Source organism: Cibotium barometz, chromosome 44 (genome assembly GCF_041138505.1).
Source record: "Cibotium barometz isolate CiBa-2024 chromosome 44, ASM4113850v1, whole genome shotgun sequence".
NCBI classification, from domain to species: domain Eukaryota; kingdom Viridiplantae; phylum Streptophyta; class Polypodiopsida; order Cyatheales; family Cibotiaceae; genus Cibotium; species Cibotium barometz.
The window spans coordinates 3,787,325-3,807,533 of NC_141089.1; the positions used below are offsets into that span (position 1 = coordinate 3,787,325).

The following is a 20,209-nucleotide window of genomic DNA, read 5'->3' on the forward strand; positions in this document are numbered from 1 at the left end:
TTGGGGGCCATCCAATTTAAAAGACGAATTTGCTGAAGGAATTCCTCTCTCTGAGTCCTAGGCCGGTGCGAGCATGTGCAGGGCTTAACTGATGCAGGATCTTGACACAGGGCTGACTAACACCTCACATAGGCCGGGCACAGCCACAAAACAGCCCTCAATCACACACACACTACGGGTTACTCCCCACCACACGGGAGATACAGGGTAGGATACAAGGTAGATACAGGGTTACTCCCCCCACACGGGAGATACAGGGTACTCCCCCACACGGGAGATACAGGAGATGAACCACCATCTTTTAACACTTTGGTCTAAGGTAGTTAGGTATGTTAGGTACAATACTTTAGGTACGGCTATAGTACGCGTATTGTTCATCGACCTCTGGTAAGGTACGTAAGGTACGCAAAATTAAATAAATAAACAATATATATTTTACAACTTAAGACTTACAACTTAAAAGTTAAAAGATATGACGAGCCTTAAACTACAATTTAAAAGATAATCTCCAATTTAGAAATGAGACAATGTCGCACAAAAGACAATGTGACAAAGTCACACAGAAGACAATGAGACTATGTGTGCGTGCGCGCGCGCGCGCGCGTGTGTGTGTGTGTGTGTGTGTGTGTGTGTGTGTGTGTGTGTGAGAGAGAGAGAGAGAGAGAGAGAGAGAGAGAGAGAGAGTACACTACTTTGTTGCAACTACATAGAACCCAAAAAATCATGGAGTCAAAATGCAAGTACAAGTCATACGAAAATGACCTTGGACTCCGTCATTTTTATGAAAATTTAAGGTAGTACCTAACGTACTAGTACATACAATACGTACGGTACGTAAAGTACCTAAAAATCTGTTAAGTACGGAGTACCGATGCAACTATGCTTTGGTCCTGTGATAAAATCCATGGATATACTCCAATTATATTCCGGAATTTGTAAGGGTTTTAACAAACCAGCCCCTTAACTCTTCCTGCTTTATTTACTTGACATTAAAAGCATTGTTGGACATACTTGTGGACATCTCGCTTGAGATTCGGCCACCAAAATGTCCTTCTAACCAACTGGACTGTCTTGTCCACACCAGGATACCCAGCACATGGACTATCATGGTTTTCCTGAAGAACCTTTGTTCTTAATTCTTGTGCACAAGGAATACAAATCTTTCCTTTCCGTTTAAGAAATCCATTCTCAATCGAGAAATTCGAAAACGGGCTTGAAGTTCATCTGTGTGATGCGTCAAAGGGACCTAGCTCATCACTACATAGAATACCAGGATCGATCCTAGACCAAACACTTTGAAGAAAGGGGTCTTCTAACTGTGATTCCTTAATTTCTTGAAACAAAGAGCTTTCTAAAACATTAAAGCTCATATTATACATAATTCTAGATAATACGTCAGCGACAACATTATCTTGACCCTTTCTATATTCAATTTCCATATGAAATTCTTGCATGAGTTCTGCCCACCTTCCTTGGCGACCTCTAAGATCTGGTTGGTTACAAAAATACTTGAGGGTATGATGATCAGTGTATACTTTAAACTGAGCACCATATAAATATTGCCTCCAAATTTTAAGAGCATGAATTATAGCAAATAATTCTTGCTCATGGACTGGCCACTTTTGTTGCTTCTTACTCTCAAAAGCAACAGGCCTTCCATCTTTATTTAAAACCGCACCTACAGCAATGCTACTCTACTGGCATCTGTTTCTAGGTCAAAAAGTTTCTCTGGATCTACAATTTTAAGAACTGGAGCAGTAGAAACAGCTTGTTTCATTGTATCAAAACTTTCTTGTTGCACAGGTGTCCATTGATATGGCACTTGATCTTGCAACAAATCTGTCATAGGTGCTGCAACAAAAGAATACAATCAGCAGAAACTACATGGCCTAAATATTCAATTTTAGCTAAACATAAAGAAGTCTTTTCACAATTTGCAAATAAACTAGTTTCTCTTAAAGCCTGAAAAACTGCAAACAGATGTGGTTCATGTTCTTGCAAACTTTTGCTATACACTAACACATCGTCAATAAAATCAACTACAAACTTGCCCATGAATGGTCTAAGTATATCATTCATAAGCATCATAAAAGTAGCTCGAGCATTGGTTAGCCCAAAAGGCATCACCAAATACTTGTAATGACCGAATCTTGTTCTAAAAGCTGTTTTATATACATCCTCTTCTCTGACTCTAATCTGATGGTAGCCACTTTTTAAATCTATTTTACTAAAAACAGTGGCCCCATGTAGAGCACCTAGGAGATCATCAATCCTGGGCATAAGATATCGATGTTTTACAGTAATTTTATTTAAGGTTCTATAGTCTATACACATTCTAAAAGAGCCATCTTTCTTTTTTACAAGTAAAACAGGCGAGGCAAAAGGTGAAAAACTAGGACGAATCAAGCCCTTGTGGAGATATTCATCCACCACCTTTCTGACCTCATTCTCCTCTTTAAGACTCATGCGTGTCCGATCCATCATTGGATCTAAACTAGAAACATTAATAATATAACAAAAATAAATCTGCTTACATTCTAGCTTGAGCATCTTGGTAGCCTTCACGAGCTTCTTCTGTGAGAAATCAGGCTCCCCGCGAACTAGAAGGCGTTGACCCTCATGCGTGAACTGGAAGACAGTTCTTCCACGTATGCCGCTGCTTGCCTAATACCAGGTCAAATCTTGCAGAAGCGGATCTTTGTGGGGTACAACTCCCAGTCGACGGGATATATGACCCCACTACACAGGAGATCGTGGTCAGCACAGATGTTGTGTTTGATGAGCAGAGTATTCCAGAGGGGATACAACCTCAGCCTCAGCAAGCTGAGAATACTCCGATGCTTGGTGATACAGGAGACAGTTGGTCGCCAGCACGTTTCCGTGCTCGCCAGAGAGTTCCAGCAGCGCCTACTCCTACTGTGGAGGTTCCAGAGGACTTGCCGGAGCTAGAGGAGCCAACTGATGTCTATGAGGAGGCCTCAGAGGATGTTGCAGATGTTCCAGTTGATGGTGAGAGAGGGGGCTCTGAGCTTTACAAGCTACCTCCAACTTGGGCTCGTCAGACTGTGCGGGATTCAGGCATTGAAGGTATTCCCCCGGAGTGGGAGATACACGATGGCCCGCGACGAACTCATCAAATTCGGGAGCAGGGTCAGATTGGTGAGTTTCTTCATGTCGATTATGGATTGATGACCCGTGCTATACAGGACCGTGAGCCTATAGATGTAGGTCAAGCCCTCAAACATGATGTTTGGAGGAAGGCGATGGAGCAGGAGATTGATGCCATTGAGAGGAATGGCACATGGGAATTGGTACCCCGTCCAGCGAAACGGAAGGTTATTGGGGTGGAGTGGGTTTTTAAAACCAAGTACCTCAGTGATGGTTCTCTTGACAAGCATAAGGCTAGATTGGTAGCCAAGGGATATGCTCAAAGGCAAGGGATTGATTATAATGATACTTTTGCACCTACAGCGCGGATGGCAACTATCAGAACCACGCTTGCTGTTGCTAGCATGCGGCGGTGGCCCGTGTACCAGATGGATGTGAAATCAGCCTTTTTGAATGGTGATCTTCATGAGGAGGTGTATGTTGAGCAGCCTCCTGGGTTCCAGCAGCCCCGGTTTTCTCGTATGGTTTACAGGTTGAAGAAAGCTTTGTATGAGTTGAAGCAGGCTCCTCGAGCCTGGAATGAGAAGATAGATGCCTTCTTTCAGCGCAATGCAAACCCATATCTACTTCGATGGATCCGGATCAGAAGCTATCAGTTCATGATGATGGAGAGTTGGTGGATGCTTCTTTGTGCCGGAAGCTTGTTGGTTCTCTGATCTGGTTGTTGAATACCAGATTGGATATTAGCTTCCCGGTGGGGCTCTTAGCAGGGTTTATGAGTCAGCCCAAGAAAACTCATTGGCAAGCAAGTCTCCGACTGTTGCGGTACCTCAAGGCCACCCCGGATCGTGGCATTTCTTATGCAGTCGGGCGGACATTGGATGAGGAGGTGTACCTGAGGGGATGGACAGATTCTGATTGGGCAGGGGATGTTGATAACCGAAGATCAACAACTAGATATTGCTTTACACTTGGATCGGGAGCGATTTCTTGGAGTAGTAAGAAGCAGCCAACGGCGGCTTTGTCATCCACGGAAGCTGAGTATAGAGCTGCCTGCACGAGTACTTGTGAGGCGGTGTGGCTTCGTCGTTTGCTTGGTGAACTTGGCTTTCCACAGCGGAGTAGTTCAGCCATCTTGTGTGACAACCAGAGTTGCTTCATTGCACGAAACCCGGTGTTCCATGCCAGGACTAAGCACATTGAGATCCGATATCACTTTGTTCGGGAGAAGCTACTGGATGGGACAATCACGCTCGAGTACTGCAAGACGGAGGACAATGTAGCAGATCTCTTCACAAAGGCTCTTCAGCAGGCCATGGTTCAGACACACTCCAGATCTCTTGGATTGGTTCCACATCCAGGGGTGTTAAAGCAAAGGTCATGTCCAGATGTGTCCCTTATTGGTCTAGGCCCTTGGTTGTGGGCTAGCCACCCCAGAGTATTTTTAGGAGTCTGTGTGGTATTTTTCCCCAGTCCTAAGGCTATTTTTAGAGGTCGTACATCTATTTTTGGAGGTCGCCTCAGTCCTCATTTTATCCATCGAGTCAGTTGAAGAGCAGAGCCTTACTGACGGTCAACTACGCGAGGTCTCTCTCTCTTGTACACAGTCTTCAGAAAGCATTGGCGTTTTCACTCTCTCTCTCTCCAGTGTTGCTGCATTTGTCAAGTTCATTTCCGCTAACATCTTTGACACTGCCATGGCCGAGACCTTCCTTTTAACCCCTGCCTAAGTTTTGATCATATGAATTTCCCGTGTCTCTTTTGGTTTAGACACGTTATCTAATTGATTGTTTGCAAATGGAGTTGTAGTAGGACATGCCATTTGTGTCGAGGAAGATTTCTCGCCACCCTCGCTAGGGTGTCTCTTGCCATCTTCCAGAACCAAAGCTAATTCAATGGCCTCATTCAAGGTAGTACATTTTTCTTTGCGTACTAGTGGTCTCAATGTTTTTTTCAACCCCAATGCAAACTTGTGCACCTGCAAGAATTTAGGAATATGGTCTGGGACCTTAAGTATGGTTTCCCTATACTTGTCCGCATACTCTTGGACTGAATAGTGCGAGTTAAGAAAAACCAGGTGTCAAGAGCTCGACTTCTTTCATCAGGAGGAACAAAGTTATTATAAAACATGATTTTGAAATCTTTCCATGTAGTCGGCTCTAATTTGTCTTGCTCGATCTTACGCCACCACCGATGAGCGACATCAAGCAAATTATGTTGAATTCTAGCTGCATCATCATCAATATGACACAGTCGAATGCATTGCTCCCATTTAGAGAGCCATTGATCAACAGCATCAACAGTCCTCATGGTGGACGTGCCGTTGTATTTTGGTGATTTAAGATCCTTGAGCTGCCATTTGGTCCTAACAGTAGAAGGACCGGCTTATTGCTCACATGACGTACCACCAACATGACCAGCATCGAGCATTGTGTCATCTTGAGTTATTTTTGCTTTCCCTTTGTCCACAATTTTATTTCCCACCAAAGTTTGCATTTGAACCATAAGGGTTTGGAGCGTGGACTCCAAAGTGTCCAAGCGACTTGCTAGAACACTATCTAATTTCGTTTCCACCTCAAATTTGGACCTCTTGGTCTTGCATTTGTTCATTGACATCCATTTGTTTTGATTTCGTGTTTTATGTTTTTTTTTTTTGAAAGATAACCACAAAGGAGGAACAAAGCACTCAAATATTTACATGCAATGATCACCCTTTAAAACCCTTGAACAAATTTTGCCAGCATATCCACGTAAAACACGAAATATGTCCACAAAACTATGCACTGGCAGGCCCAATCTCACTCACAACTCAAAGTTTGTGATGTTTTTGATGCAAAAAGTTTGATTTTGCTTTCAAGATGCAAAGGGTCAAAAATTGCAGAGCTTAAAAGATCCTCAAAATTGCATACAAACTCGCTAAATGCATCCTCAAACATGTGCATGCATTGCCTATGCATCCCCCAAAGCATCAATTTTAGACATTAAAAAAAGTCAAAAACGCATATCTGACACCACTTAAAGCACTCCAAAGAAAATTGCAGGTCTCGCCAGGTCCGTAATTAGTCTTGAATCAAGCTCCTCGTTCGCCAAAGCATTCACTGGAAGCGTCGGATCTCAATTTGCATACCGATAGGACTTGATTTGCTTGATTTTTGTCATCTTGAAACTTTGTCGGGACTGATTTTAGAGCATGTAAATGAAGGCTTCAAATGCAAGATTGATCTTGAACATAGTCGGATACATCCTTGACTTTACAGTTTGGGAAAAGCTTTTATACATAACAAGCTATGGCTTGCACAATATGGCTCCTAGAAGAGGGCTTTCAAAAAAAATAGGGATTTTGTACAAGGCTTATAAATTCGAAGTCCTCAGAGAGCTAGGATTTCAAGGGAAAAATCCCACATGCAAAAAATAGCTCTTCAAACCTAAGGCTTTATATGTAAAAACACGGCACGTCACATTTCAAAGCAAAAGAGAATGAGCTCTCTCTTGTGGGCATGAGCTCGCGTGTGTGCGTGGGCGTCCGTGCTCTCGCGCGCGGCTGTCTTCGCTGCTTCCTATACGTGCCTATGGCGGCGCTATTCACTGCTTCATCTTCCCCACTCTCTTTTGTAAAGCAAAACACGCGGATCCTAGAGAGAGAATCAACTCAAGTAGTGAGAAAACGCCATTAAAACTCTCCTAACCTGCTCTGATACCAAATGTCAGCAAACTAAAATAAATGTGTGTCTTTCTCTCCTCCCAACCATTTTGTGAACCCAAGATTACTAATTAAAGTGAAAGAGGTAAGAACTTGTTCCCGCAGTCAGAGTCCTTCCTCTCCCCACTTGTCCTTGCTTGCAACCAACTGGGTCCACACCCCCGAGCACGGGACCTTGGCCACCGTGGCCCTCGTCCCAGACACACACACAAAGGTTCCCGTTCTGGGATTCCCTCCCCGGGTCCCAATTAAATAATCACGGTTGTCTGACAGCAAGTTGTAGAGTGACGATTTGGAGTGAATGATTTGGGAGGGGAAACGTTGCGCAATTATCTTGGTATAGGATTTGGCATGGCTTCCTCAAGAAGATACCACGGAATGAAAGTACACATAGAGTTGCTATAACAACCTACGTAAAAGACGAATAGCTATCTGTGAGAAGACAGAGACTTCTACACCAAAAAGCTCATCAGGATCCTTCATCTTGGTCGCAAAATCCACCAAACGATATCTGAATACATGAAGCTCATGTATTCAGATATAGATATCCCCTTCCAAAACATTTAATAGTTTCTAACAAGAAGTCAGCCCCATACAATGACAAAGATGAGCACCAACAAGTCACAAGCATTCAAAGCACCCATAAACACAACCTCAATAACAGTTGAAGTCTCCGTGAAAGAAACCAAGATGGATGACATTGGGAGTGGTTATTTCTCCAAGAAGCACTCAAGAAAATTATTAAAATCGGTAACTCAATGTATGTCTAGCATGTCATTGTTGCCAATCTTGAACAATAATCATGTTACTACCATCATAGTTAATAGAGAGCACTCTTTTTTGAATAAAGAAAAGCAGGTTTAATTATATTTCAAAAAACATGCCAAAAAGGCGCTGAAGACAATAAAATTTCTCGATGTGGTAGAGAGATATGGGAGAGAGGCCATCTCGGAAGTGCGTACTCTCATCTAGGACTACCATTCTCATTTGAAAGAAAAGGTGATGAGTACTCCAAGAAGTAAGAAACCCTCCTCCGACTCTGCCCTACCCTAGAAGTAATAGCGAGCAGGTAGTCCCATTCTCCAGGAAGAGAATGAATAATCTCCCCCCAAATCTCAGCAATGACATGCTCAACTGAGGAGGACTGCCCTCCGAGAGCTAACGTGCACCTGTCTCTCCATAAACACCAGCCATTAATGCTAGCCACAATGCTATAAATATTACTACCTCTCTGGGAGTGGTCCTCAATGAGGGCTGTCTCACAGGAATGCTGCCCGCATCCTCAGATGCACAAGAGCCTCCACTGATAAAGAAAACTGTGTCCAAAGCATCTGCCTCGTACAAAATATTTCACCCTTACCCTGGCATCATCCAACAAAAAGTACCCCAGCTGATGTGTCCTAAGTCAGGAGTAACTCTCAGAAACATCCTGCATATGCCTTTGTATCGATCGTGCAAAATCACAAGACCATATGTTGTGGCACAAAGTCTCCATAGTGGGTACATGACACCTCACAAAATCTCCTGGCATCCCCACCTGATCCAGCTAGCTCCCGATTGGCAAGCCATGATGCACGCAACACAACCATCCACAAAAAGAAAGTAATCCTCTGTGGCCTCAAAGAGTCCCCCAGTCTAGCCCAAAAGCTCCTCAGGAAAGCCTCTCAAATGCCCTAAGCCCTCCAATGCGGGGACATCAAATGAGTGTGAGGTCTCATTGGTAGGATAAAGTGCCTGCCAATCCTCGCAGTAAACTGAAAGAATGGGGTGGGAGGCTACCGCGAAACTGACCTCCAAGCACTCTCCCGGATACCACTCTAGATGCGCTAAAGGACGTCTCTCCAAAAGCCACATCTGGATCAATAAGCCACTGCTTGCCTCTATAGGCAACCACTCTAACTCTCTACTAAGGGAAGACATCAATATCCACATCACTAAGAGGAGGCACCCTTACTCCACTATCTCCAATCCGGAAATACAAGCTGCCTCTCCCTGCAACTCCAAAAGTGACGAAAAGAGGGACACCCTGTCCTCAAAAATTGTCCATGCCAAAAGGGCTCGTCCTCCTGCAGCTCTCTTCACTGATCAAGTCCGAAAAACCACTGATCAGGAAAAGCATCCAAAAGCTCCGACCTCCTAGCAACAACACGCCTCAAGGAGTCACCCACTTGAGAATACCATTTCTCACTTCAAACTATAAAGAAACCTAGTTGACGACGAAAAACCTAGTTGACAAAGAGCATTATCATTTTAAACACAGTAGGCATTATCATTTTAAAGTCTAAAGACAATTGACATTTCATTATAAAGATAGCTGACAAGCTGAAGCAAAAGAGGACCTTGAGATTAAAAATGAAATGTCTATCAAGTTTAAACAATAGTAGAAATAACAAAAAAATGTGACCATAGATGAAAGGCTGCTCAAGTACATTTCGAAAAAAAAAATCTTTTAAAAGACGTGTTCCGGTTTCTGCAATATTTCGTGAAACGTTTCGAAAATTTTTGAAACTTGAAACACGTTTCAATGCTACTGTGGCAAAAAGTTCCAATTGACGGTCACCAAGATCAAGAAGAACCTACTGTGGATGAGCATGGTACCAAGAGTGCAAGGTTAGTATGGTATGTATGTAGGCTTTGGTGGTAGAGCAAGTTATAGAGTGACCATTTCGAGTGAATGGTTTGAAAGGTGAAACGTTGAGCAATTTTCTTGGTATAGGATTTGGCATTACTCCTTCAAGAAGATCCAAGGATTACAAGGAGGGTGGTTCTACGGTGAAATTTGATACTTTACGAAAGATAGATTGAAGGCCCTTACTTGGTTGCGGCGTTCCCCAGAGGTAACTTCACAAAATCTTCTAAAGTATGGAAAGCCTATTCCTTTCTTGAAAAGGAGATGCACGTGATCTACTTTGCTAAGACAAGGAAATGCACCGGCCACTAGGGTGGAATTCAAGCAAGCTTTGCTTCTCTATGGTTGACTCCTATGACTCCTACTTTTGAGGTGGATGTGATCGCCATGGCCCACATGGCATCAACTTGATGCACAGGATTGCATTAATCTAGAGGATTACAACTAAAAATTTTGGGATGCGATGTAGTGACATGTTTTCAACCAATACCATTTGTGGAGCAAGTCAAGAAAGAAACCTGTGGATTTCCCAGGGCACTGAGGTGTTATTGTATTAAGTCAAAGGTCTCTAGCTTGTCTAAGCTCATCAACCGTGCAAGACGGGATATGCTATGCTCATTGGGCATATAACAGGCTCCAAAGATAACACTTTGTTCGGCAAGAAAGTTTCTAAAAAGGCAGAGGTGCCCAAGGAGAGCTTTGAGTCTACTGAAGATAAACCTCGAAACAAAGGATCTAGAAGAAAGCAGCCAGCTCATCAACTGAAGAACAAAAGGAGGCCATAGCATCTGGAAAGTGTTTTGGAGCTATTGATATGCAAAATTCCCAGATTCGCCTTCAAATGAGGATGTCTTTATCATGCCTTTTGACTTTAGTGATGTTCTCTTGGGTACGCTATGGTGTCAGAGAGTATTGGCTTTGGTGGACTCTCATAACAAAAAGATCACTCCTAGAAATAAGGAACATGTCCTTGATTGTCAAGCACAGCGGAATCATTCATGACAAAGGAACCTTTGCTAGACTCACATGTCATTTCTTCCATTGCAAAAAATCAATGGACAAGAGAGAGAGAGACACATACACCAGATGGGGTCCCAACCTACCCTCTCAAGGGCCACCTACCCCATTACTAGAGTAGTATTTGCTTTTCTTATTTCAAAGATCAATGTGTACAATGAGAAATACCTAAATGAGTATGCATGCATGTACTTTATCGAGCCCTTCCTTGAATGGTTCACTTTCAAGTTGACTCGGAGTTGATCTAGATGTCAAAATTTGCACTTTACTTACTGCTGTCTTGCACCAATATATCCCCTTTCACACACACACAAAAACCTCCACCTCACACCCCCCCCCCTTCCCCCTTCCTCCCCCGAGGTACCCCTCTGGAGCCTCTCTCTGAGCCCCCACTTTGTAGCCTCTTTACAGCACTAACCCTTGGCTGAAAACACAGGTTTGGTGACCCACTTTTATAATGAAAAGTTAAAACAGAGATCAAATGGCAGCCTGTAGGTACCGTCTTTGACATACATCTGTTATTTTCTTCTTCTTTTTCTTCTACCCCTCAATGAACGAAGTAAGACTCACCCACCTCCCCACATGATGAACACTTGCTAGCAAGGAGAGAACCATGAAACGAAAGTACGCACAGAGTTGCTATAACAACAACCTAAAAGACGAATAGCTATCTTTGAAGAAGGCAAAGACTTCTCGCACAAAAAAGCTCATCAAGATCCTTCATCTTGGTAGCAAAATCCACCAAAGGATATCTGAATACATGAAGCTCGCGTATTCAGATACATATATCCTCATGTATTCAGATATAGATACAGATATCCTCATGTATTCAGATATAGATATCCTCTTCCAAAACACTTTATAGTTTCTAACAAGAAGTCAGCCCCATACAGTGACAAAGATGAGCACCAACAAGTCACAAGCATTTAAAGCAGCCATAAACACAACCTCAATAACAGTTGAAGTCTCTGTTAAAGAAACCAAGATGGATGACATTGGGAGTCGTAATTACTCCAAGAAGCACTCAAGAAAATTATTAAAATCGGTAACTCGATGCATGTCTAGCATGTCATTGTTGCCGAACTTGAAGGATAATCATGTTACTACCATCATAGTTAAAATGATAGAGCGCACTATTTTTTTTAAATAAAGAAAAGCAGGTCTAATTATATTTCAAAAAAATGCCAAAAAGGCACTGAAGACAATACAAATCTCTCAATGTGGTAGAGAGATATGGGAGAGAAGCCATCTCAGAGATGCATACTCCCATCTAGGACTACCATCTCTTATCTGAAAGAAAAGGTGATGAGTACTCCAAGTGAGTAAGAAATGCTCCCTCCGACTCTCCCCTCCTCTACTATAAGTGTGAGCAGGTAGTCCCATTCTCCGCGAACACCTTTTCTTTATATACACCAGCCAGTAATGCTAGCCACAATGCTATAAATCTCAGTACCGATCTGGGGGTGGTCCTTAATGAGAGCTGTCACAGGAATGCTGCCCGCATCCTTAGATGCACAAGAGCCTCCACTGATAAAGAAAACTATGTCCAAAGCATCTGCCTAGTACAAAACATGTCAACCTCACCCTGGCATTATCCAACAAAAAGTACCCCAGCTGATGTATCCTTAGTCAGGAGTAACTCTCGGAAAGATCCTGCATATGCCCCTTCATATCGATCATGCAAAATCACAAGACCATATGCTATGGCACAAAGTCTCCAACATGACACCTCACACAATCTCCTAGCATTCCCATCTGATCCAGCCAACTCTCGACTAGCAAGCCATGATGCACAACCATCCACAAAACGAAAGTAATCCTCTGTGGCCTCAAAAAGTCCCACAGACTAGCCCAAAAGCTCCAGAGGAAAGCCTCTAAAATGCCCTGAGCCCTCCAATGTGGGGACATCAAATGAGTGTGAGGTCTCAATCGTAGGAGAGATCGCCTGCTAATCCTCGCAGTATACTCAAAGGGGGTGTGAGACTCCCACGAAACTGAGCTCCCAATCCACTTTCCCGGATCACACTCTAGCTGTGCTAAAGGACGTCTCTCCCAAATCTTGAATCTCCAATCTGAGAGACAAGCGCACGAAGCCACATCTAGATCAATATGCCACTGCTTGCCTCTAATGGGCAACCACTCTAAATCTCTACTAAGGGCAGACATCAATATCCACATCACGTAGAGGAGGAACCCTCAATAGACTCCCACTATCTCCAATCTGGAAATACAAGCTGCCTCTCCCTGCAACTCTAAAAGTGACGAAAGAGGGACACCTGTCCTCGAAAACTATCCATGCCAAAAGGGCTCGACCTCCTGCAACTCTCTCCAATGATCAAGTCTGAAAAACCACTAATCAGGCAAAGCATCCAAAAGCTTCGACCTCCTAGCAACAACACTCCTCAAGGAGTCACCCACTTGAGAATACCATTTCTCACTTCAAACTGTAAAAAAAAACTAGTTGACGATGAAAAACCTAGTTGACAAAGAGCATTATCATTTTAAACACAGTAGAGATTATCATTTAAAAGTCTAGAGTCAATAGACATTATCATTATAAAGATAGCCGACAAGATGAAGCAAAAGAGGACCTTGAGATTAAAGATGAAATGTCTATCAAGTTTCAACAATAATAGAAATAACAAAACATCAATCCAAAATGTGACGGACATACATCTGTTATCTTCATCTTCTTCTTCTACTACTGCTCAGTGAACCGAGTAAGACTCAGCCACCTCCCCACATGATGAACACTTGCTAGCAAGAAGAGGAAACCATGAAATGAAAGTACGCATAGAGTTGCTATAACAACCTACGTAAAAGACGAATAGCTATCTTTGAAAAAGACAGAGATGTCTCACACCAAAAAGCTCATCAAGATCCTTCATCTTGGTAGCAAAATCCACCAAACCATATCTGCATACAATGACAAAGATGAGCACAAACAAGACACAAACATTCAAAGCATCCATAAACACTACCTCGATAACACTTTAAGTCTCCGTGAAAGAAACCAAGATGGATGACATTGGGAGTAGTAATTACTCCAAGAAGCACTCAAGAAAATTATAAAATCGGTAACTCATGTATGTCTAGCATGTCATTGTTGCCAATCTCTAACAATAATCATGTCATATGAAAAAGCAAAAATCAGTTACGCTTCTTTGTACATTGTGAGAAAGTCATATGAAAAAGCAGATAAATTACAATGAAGTACATTGTGAATCAAGAAGATGCAAGGTTGAGATCCATACAAAAACATACATACTCTCCTACTCGGTAACGTATCCATCATCTCCCTGAGAATTTTTGAAAATAAAACAAATATTTTAGCAATTACAATCATAAAAATGCTCCATACATTACTCATCATCACTTCGCTATGATCTCTTTTTAAATAAGAAGGAAACATCAATTAAAATTGAAATCTACTACTAGAATTTGGTATAGATGAACATACTGGCCATGGACCAAAAAGAGATAACTCATCCACTGCTTTTAGATCCACCTCCTTACTTGCACCAAGAGACTCCTATTGGCATCAAAATTGAAAATATAAAGATATCGCCTATTGACATTAAAATTGAGATGAGTTTAATAAGTATAGCTAATATGAAAGATGTCTCCTCTCGTACTTCTTTCAAGAGAAATTTAATCATTCACCTACGATTGTTTATTACAAAATAAAAATGATTAATAAGCTTAGAACTCCTCCAATTCTCACTTCCACCTCCTTCTTACAAACACTAAGTTCTAGACTCTTCTTAACTTCTATTTAAGAGAATATTGACCATATTTTTTACTCATAAACTAAGCATACATTAAGAGTAGAAAACATACATGTTGCAGACCACGCAAAGAGAATTCATCCTCTGCTTCTGAATTCTTCATTTTCTTCTTACTTGAATTACAAAGCTCCTATTAAAGAAAAGAGAAAGTAAGAATCAAATTTAGATAATAAGTTAAAAAATCAAATGTGTTATTTTACCTTGCTTTTCCTTGTGGCTTTTATGGTCACTGTTGCCTGTCAAAGAGGAAAACTGGTCAATTTAAACTTAAGGACCTAGAAACGACAATGAAAGAATCTTGAATGGTTTTATACCTTTGGACCAATCCGTTTTGCCATGCTCGTGCGGGTCCGAAAGGCATACAAAATTGAAGGTATATCTCTTGCTGTTATCCCAAGATGAGCTTTCTTCTCCAAATTTTGGTTGAGGACATTTAGCTCATTGGGGGCCCACTCTTTGAGTGGCTTGAAATCACTCATTGCACCCAAGTGAAGGCCAATACCATGGTGTCCACTATACTCTGCCACATTAATCACTAATCCCCCAGAGGAGCCTGCAAAGGATGTATACGATGCCACCAGCTGAGAAGGGTTCACATAACTTGCAAATCCCATGTAAGAACTAGGCATGTCACCTGCCCTAGTTCCCTTGTCCCTAGGAAACTCCTCACTCATGAGATCTGGATAGGAGATTAGCAAGATGGTATCGGTGTGAAGAGGATTACCGGCACTCCACCAATAAAAAAAATCAAGATCTTTAAAATGTGTGGGTGAGCTTGGTAAGAGGAGTGCCACATCATTGTCTTCATCTGCATGGACAACCTCAGCGCAGAACTCTATTGGAGTGGACACCAATGTCCCATCTCGGCGAATCCTTGTGCAACCAAATGGAAAGGCTACATTGATGGTTGGGGGAGAAGCTTTCCTCTTCCCTCTCAGATCACCACCATCACATTTGACCACATGCAAGCATGTGAGAGTTAGGCCGTCACCACCTACAAGAATACAAGTCGCATCACTTGCTTCCTTGTCTTGTGTGAAATCTGCATGTATTCTTCCAACATATTTGTGATACTGAGAATACAAATCAAGTGCAGATCTTTGCACCCCCACTTGTTTGAGAGATCCCACAAGGTTCACTGCTTCTACAGGATAATGAGGGCCAATCACATTGAAAATCTGATCTGTAGACAGTGTTTTCAAGGCGGTTTCATTGAAACCCTTCTCTACCAATGATGCAACAATGGCTCTCACTCCTGCATCATCCCAGGACATCCTCGAGGGGGGGGGGGGAGAGAGAGAGAGAGAGAGAGAGAGAGAGAGAGAGCTCACACACACACCCCTACCGTGACACGGGCTCACGCAGCTCTCTTCCCGCGCGCGCACAGTCCTAAACCCTGCTGAAGGCCTGCGCACATAACTGACGTTGAAGAACGAGAAAATTAGGGCAGAACGCACATAGTAAACGCAGCGTTAATTACTATTTCTAGCACAATAAAAAAACGCAGCGGATCAGCAAGGCCTTTGAAGAGAGAGGCTGGTTATCAGACGGTTTCACATTGTCCACCCTTTTCAAATAAATTGAAATTAGCATAGCGTAAGGTGATGGAATCTATTCTATATAATTAGCATAGCGTAAGACATTCACCTCGAGAGGCCACACTGTGCTCGATCTGCAGCCCTAACCTAAAACCTCTCCCAACCTCTCTCACTTTTGAAACAAGTGGCGCAGCTCACACAGAGACCGGTTGGGTAGAGCAATGTATACGATGTGGAGAAGAAAACGGATGTAGACAGTAGGGAAGATCCTAAACTCGGGCATGCGCGACCGTCCCAGTCTTCTCCATCATCTGCATGAATGAGTTTCACACATGTCAGCCATGCAAAAATATCATGCATGCATAATGCCCCAATACACCTAGTACACCATGCCTAATTTTGAGTTGAGTTTACAAGGGTTTACAAATTAGTTCTTCATTTAGAGACTTTTATATTTTTATTAGAAAAAAAAATAAGTTTTTAGTTTTGGATGGTTTTACTATTCTTTGAAGAAGTTTTCTCACTTTCCCTCCTTTGTAGAGAGAAAACTCAAATTCATGTGTGTTTACTTCAGTAACCATGTTCAAATGCTTCTTTCCCTCCCTAAACCACATTAATGAATGTAGATCTTCTCAATATTTAGCTTCTTACTCTTCTACAATAGAGAAATTGAAGAGAACAATGATTATTTGGTGCCATTAAGTTGGAACCAAATATACTCATCTTCCCCTTCAATCATCTCTCTACCCATTAATCTCTACAAGGGACACGAAGAAGAAGGAAGTTGAATCTCTATAAAAGATACAAGAAGGAAAAAATGGAGGTATGTCCTATTTTTAATGATGTAATTTGGTCATGTGTTTAATCATAATCAATAGTAGTGTTGTTCATTAATGATTAGTGGATCAGTTATATATGTTTTATTTTGTAATGTTCAATTATATTATATTATATAAAAGATAATAGTTATGATGTGACTAATGTTGGTTAACAGAATGATGTTGTTGATTATAGGATGTGTAAAAGATAGTAGATATAATGTTTTAAAGCTAATGTTGGTTAACATAATGTTTTTACTGATTATAGGTTGAGGTGCAATTTGGATAATGTTTGTTAATAGAGTGCTATTATTATTGATAGGATGTGTAAAATATAATAGTAATAATGTCTACCATTGATTATAGTACACTGTGTAAAAGATTATAGTTATAATGTGTTAAAAATCATAGTTATAATGTTGGTTAAAGCTAATTTATTAAAAATCATAGTTATAATGTATTAAAAATCATAGTTATAATGTGTTAAAGCTAATGTTGGGGTTAATATAATGTTTCTATTGATTACAGGATGCAAGTCCAAGTCGGAATAGGAAGAGAGACATTCACTTTCAATTAGAGGCTAAATATTCACCACTTTATAAGAGGACATCAAGGGATAACATGCAACTCAAGTTAATGCACATGTTGATCTTTGGGTTGAGGGGTATGTTTATCCACCCAATCCAATGATCCAAAGATGGCCTCACTTCTTTTGTTAAATATGTATGCAAAGGTAATCAAGGATTATTGGGATATATGAAGAGGCTTGCAATGCAAGGTTATAGTTTTTACACATATGTGTAGCACACCATGATGGGAATGGATGTAAGGATTAAGCATCTCACAACATCATTAAGTGAGAAGGAGAAACTCGCATAAAAAATTACAAGAGGAGATGCATCTTATGGAAAATGCAATGCATGCCATTGAGTTGGACAATGCACAGCTACAAGACAAAATGCAAGAAAAAGAGAAAAAAAATAAGGTGGTAATAGTAACGCTTGCAAAGATTGTTGTTTGTGGACCCACCATCAAAACTAAAGACGCATATGAGCGCATGAGGATGTTGAAACCACTACATGAGTTAAGCAAAGCGAGTGGGCAGTACAATCTACGAGTCTATGCTCAATCTAAAAATATGAAGAACATGTTCTCCAATCTAGATGAGGGAGATCGTGATGCCAATTGCAAAGGTTCTTAGCAAAGATATGATGAACTTTGATGGAAAACCCAAAATTTAAATCTATTGGTGAGGATGTTGTAAGTGAAACCTTAAAGGACATAAGCAATACCTTCATAGCCTTAGATGCACAAGGAATATATGACAATGTAGGGATTATAAATGAATCCTATGCAATGTTCTATAGGTACATGGATACAAGATTCAAGTCCATGATTAATAGGAAACATGTAATGCCAATTCCTAAGCCATTCTAGGAAAGATCTTAATACAAAGGTAATAAACACAATTGGTGAGCCAACACATTTGACTCAAACATGTAGAGTGAAGTCTTGATCAAAGCAAGTGCTGTTCAATTTTCATGTTAACAATAACTTTGTATTAGCAGCAATGGTGAGGTTCTAGACATGCCTATTGAGAAGAGTGCAGAGGTAAGCTTCAATTTGTTTTGAAGCTTGTTAATGAGAGTGAAGTAGTGAAGGGTCTAAAGCTCGAACATGTAAGCTTGACACTAATGAATAGGTGTAGCAAGAGAATGAAATATGGTGGCTTTATACATTTGAGATACCGAAGGAGAACCATGAGGTTCTTAAGATATTTTTTAACTTGAGAGAGATACCAAATATCATACAAAAGCAAAGCAATGACAACAAAGAAATTGTGATCTTTTATATGTTGATGGATATGGTGACTAACAAGGTGGAATGGGATATTGTTGGTGATCTAAAAACATTAAAATGCATGTTTGCTATTTTGAATGAATCTACAAATACTCAAGTTCCTTGCATATATTGCATGTAGTCAAGGACAAAAGACAAGGATGGAAAGAAGAAATGGAATGTAACAAAAGACAACATGCTGCTCCAACAACACGTGACCAATTTGTGATAAAAGATGGAAGAAATTTGCAAATAGATCTAAAGTGGGATCCTATTCTAGAAATACCATTGACAAGGATCCATTTTTGCACATTGCATTGCATTAAGTAAGGATAATAGAGAAGCTTGTCTATGAATATGTTTGGTTGGCCTACAAGATGCAACCCACTTCAGAGGTAGATGCAACATGTAAGAGGGTGGAACAAGTCTTGTCCAAGGTTGGATTGCACAAGGGTCAATTTGATATTACAAAGGATGAGAAAAAGTCAGGAAAGAGTGGGAATTTTCCATGCAAACCATGTTTTGGGGGAGCAAAGGCTAGCAAGTTTTTATTTCCACCCCAAAATGAAGATGGTAAATTGCTTGTCAAACAAACTCACCAAACAACCTCACAAGTATGAGGCATGGAAAAAACTACAAATGGTCAAATGGTCATCCTTGATCGGAGCAATGGGGGGCAGACGTGGCATGCAAAGGCAAATGCATGGATCACACTTGATAAATTGGCATCGGTTTTGTAGAAGATGACTTTCAATTCAAATGATGCCATTGCATTTAAAGAGGTGGTGGCTAATTTTTACAAGTTAGTGATAGATGCATGGACTTAAAATTGCATCACACACTATATGGTAAGATTTAATTCCATTTAATCTCATTTAAAACAATCATGCATTGTTTTGATTTTGATTGTGGATTCTATGTTTCTAAATGAAGCACGTACTCGAGGCCCATGGGGGATACTTCGCTAAACAAGGAAGTCTAGAGATATGGTCTACTCAAGGCATGGAGCGGTCTCACTGGCAAGCCCAATGTGGATTTGAAAAGGCAACAACACATGGGGGCAATGATTCCAACCCTATGAGGCAATTACTCCAGTGGTGGTATAGGAGAATAGAAGTTAGAGGCATGAGGATAAATTAATTAAATCCAAATCCAATGATGTAGAGGCTATTCACAAAGCACTGTGTGAAGTGAGGAAAGAAAGATATAAAAACTCAATGGCTAGAGAAAGCCACACAGATTGGTTGAGAAGCCAAGAGAGAGTAGGTAGCAGCAAATGGAAAAATCAAGAACAGAGTGGTGGTGTAAATGATCTTGTGTTGCAATCCAATGTGATGAAGACTTTGTAGCAATCCAATATCAACACGAATGACATTTTATATGCAATCCAATGTTGTAGTAATAATAATAATGTTAATAAGTGTCAATGATAATTATAATAATAGATAATAAGCTTAAATTACTTGTAGTGAATTTTCTTATAAATGAAGACACTTCTTTCTTCTATCTCCATTCCTCTTATTTTCTTTTATTCCTTTTAGCTCGTGGGGCATGTCACACACAAAGCAACGTGCAAAGAAGAATACTTTCAACAAAGCCATTCACTCACCCATATGTCTAGTGAGTGTACTGAGACTAATGGTGGTGAAGGTGAAGGTCAAGCCAAAGCTGCTCCCGCCAAAGCTCATCCTACCATGCATAAGAAGAGGAGATGGAGACCAGGCACTACTGCTCTATGGAAAGAGTTGTGGATATTCCAATTAGATGGCAAC

At 41.0% G+C, this 20,209-nt stretch overlaps 1 protein-coding gene across 4 annotated transcripts; it reads right to left on the reverse strand.

Annotated features, from left to right (window-relative positions):
• Positions 1–1,636: 1,636 nt before the first annotated feature.
• LOC147612873 (uncharacterized) lies at positions 1,637–16,123 on the reverse strand. 4 transcript variants are annotated; one of them, XM_086781998.1, is made up of 7 exons: positions 15,890–16,123; positions 14,557–15,661; positions 14,443–14,478; positions 14,295–14,372; positions 13,915–13,986; positions 13,709–13,753; positions 1,637–1,851 (listed from the first exon to the last, which is right to left on the reverse strand). In XM_086781998.1, the coding sequence occupies exons 2-6, from the start codon at positions 15,514–15,516 to the stop codon at positions 13,727–13,729; spliced, it is 1,173 nt and encodes a 390-aa protein (XP_086638124.1). In that variant the 5' UTR covers positions 15,517–15,661; positions 15,890–16,123; the 3' UTR covers positions 1,637–1,851; positions 13,709–13,726. The 4 variants fall into 4 exon arrangements, with proteins under 4 accessions (XP_086638124.1, XP_086638126.1, XP_086638122.1 ...); XM_086782000.1 differs by lacking the exon at positions 1,637–1,851 and adding an exon at positions 13,032–13,370 and having other exon boundaries at positions 13,719–13,753; XM_086781996.1 differs by lacking the exon at positions 1,637–1,851 and adding an exon at positions 13,032–13,370.
• Positions 16,124–20,209: the final 4,086 nt, after the last annotated feature.

What these genes read in the sequence shown, in the direction of transcription:
- LOC147612873 (XM_086781998.1), bottom strand. Translation starts at nt 15,516, where the DNA reads ATGTCCTGGGATGATGCAGGAGTGAGAGCCATTGTTGCATCATTGGTA. An exon ending in CAAAACGGATTGGTCCAAAG is followed by an intron (nt 14,479 to 14,556) that starts GTATAAAACCAT and finishes CCTCTTTGACAG; the next exon opens with GCAACAGTGACCATAAAAGC. An exon ending in CTTTGCGTGGTCTGCAACAT is followed by an intron (nt 13,987 to 14,294) that starts GTATGTTTTCTA and finishes TGATGCCAATAG; the next exon opens with GAGTCTCTTGGTGCAAGTAA.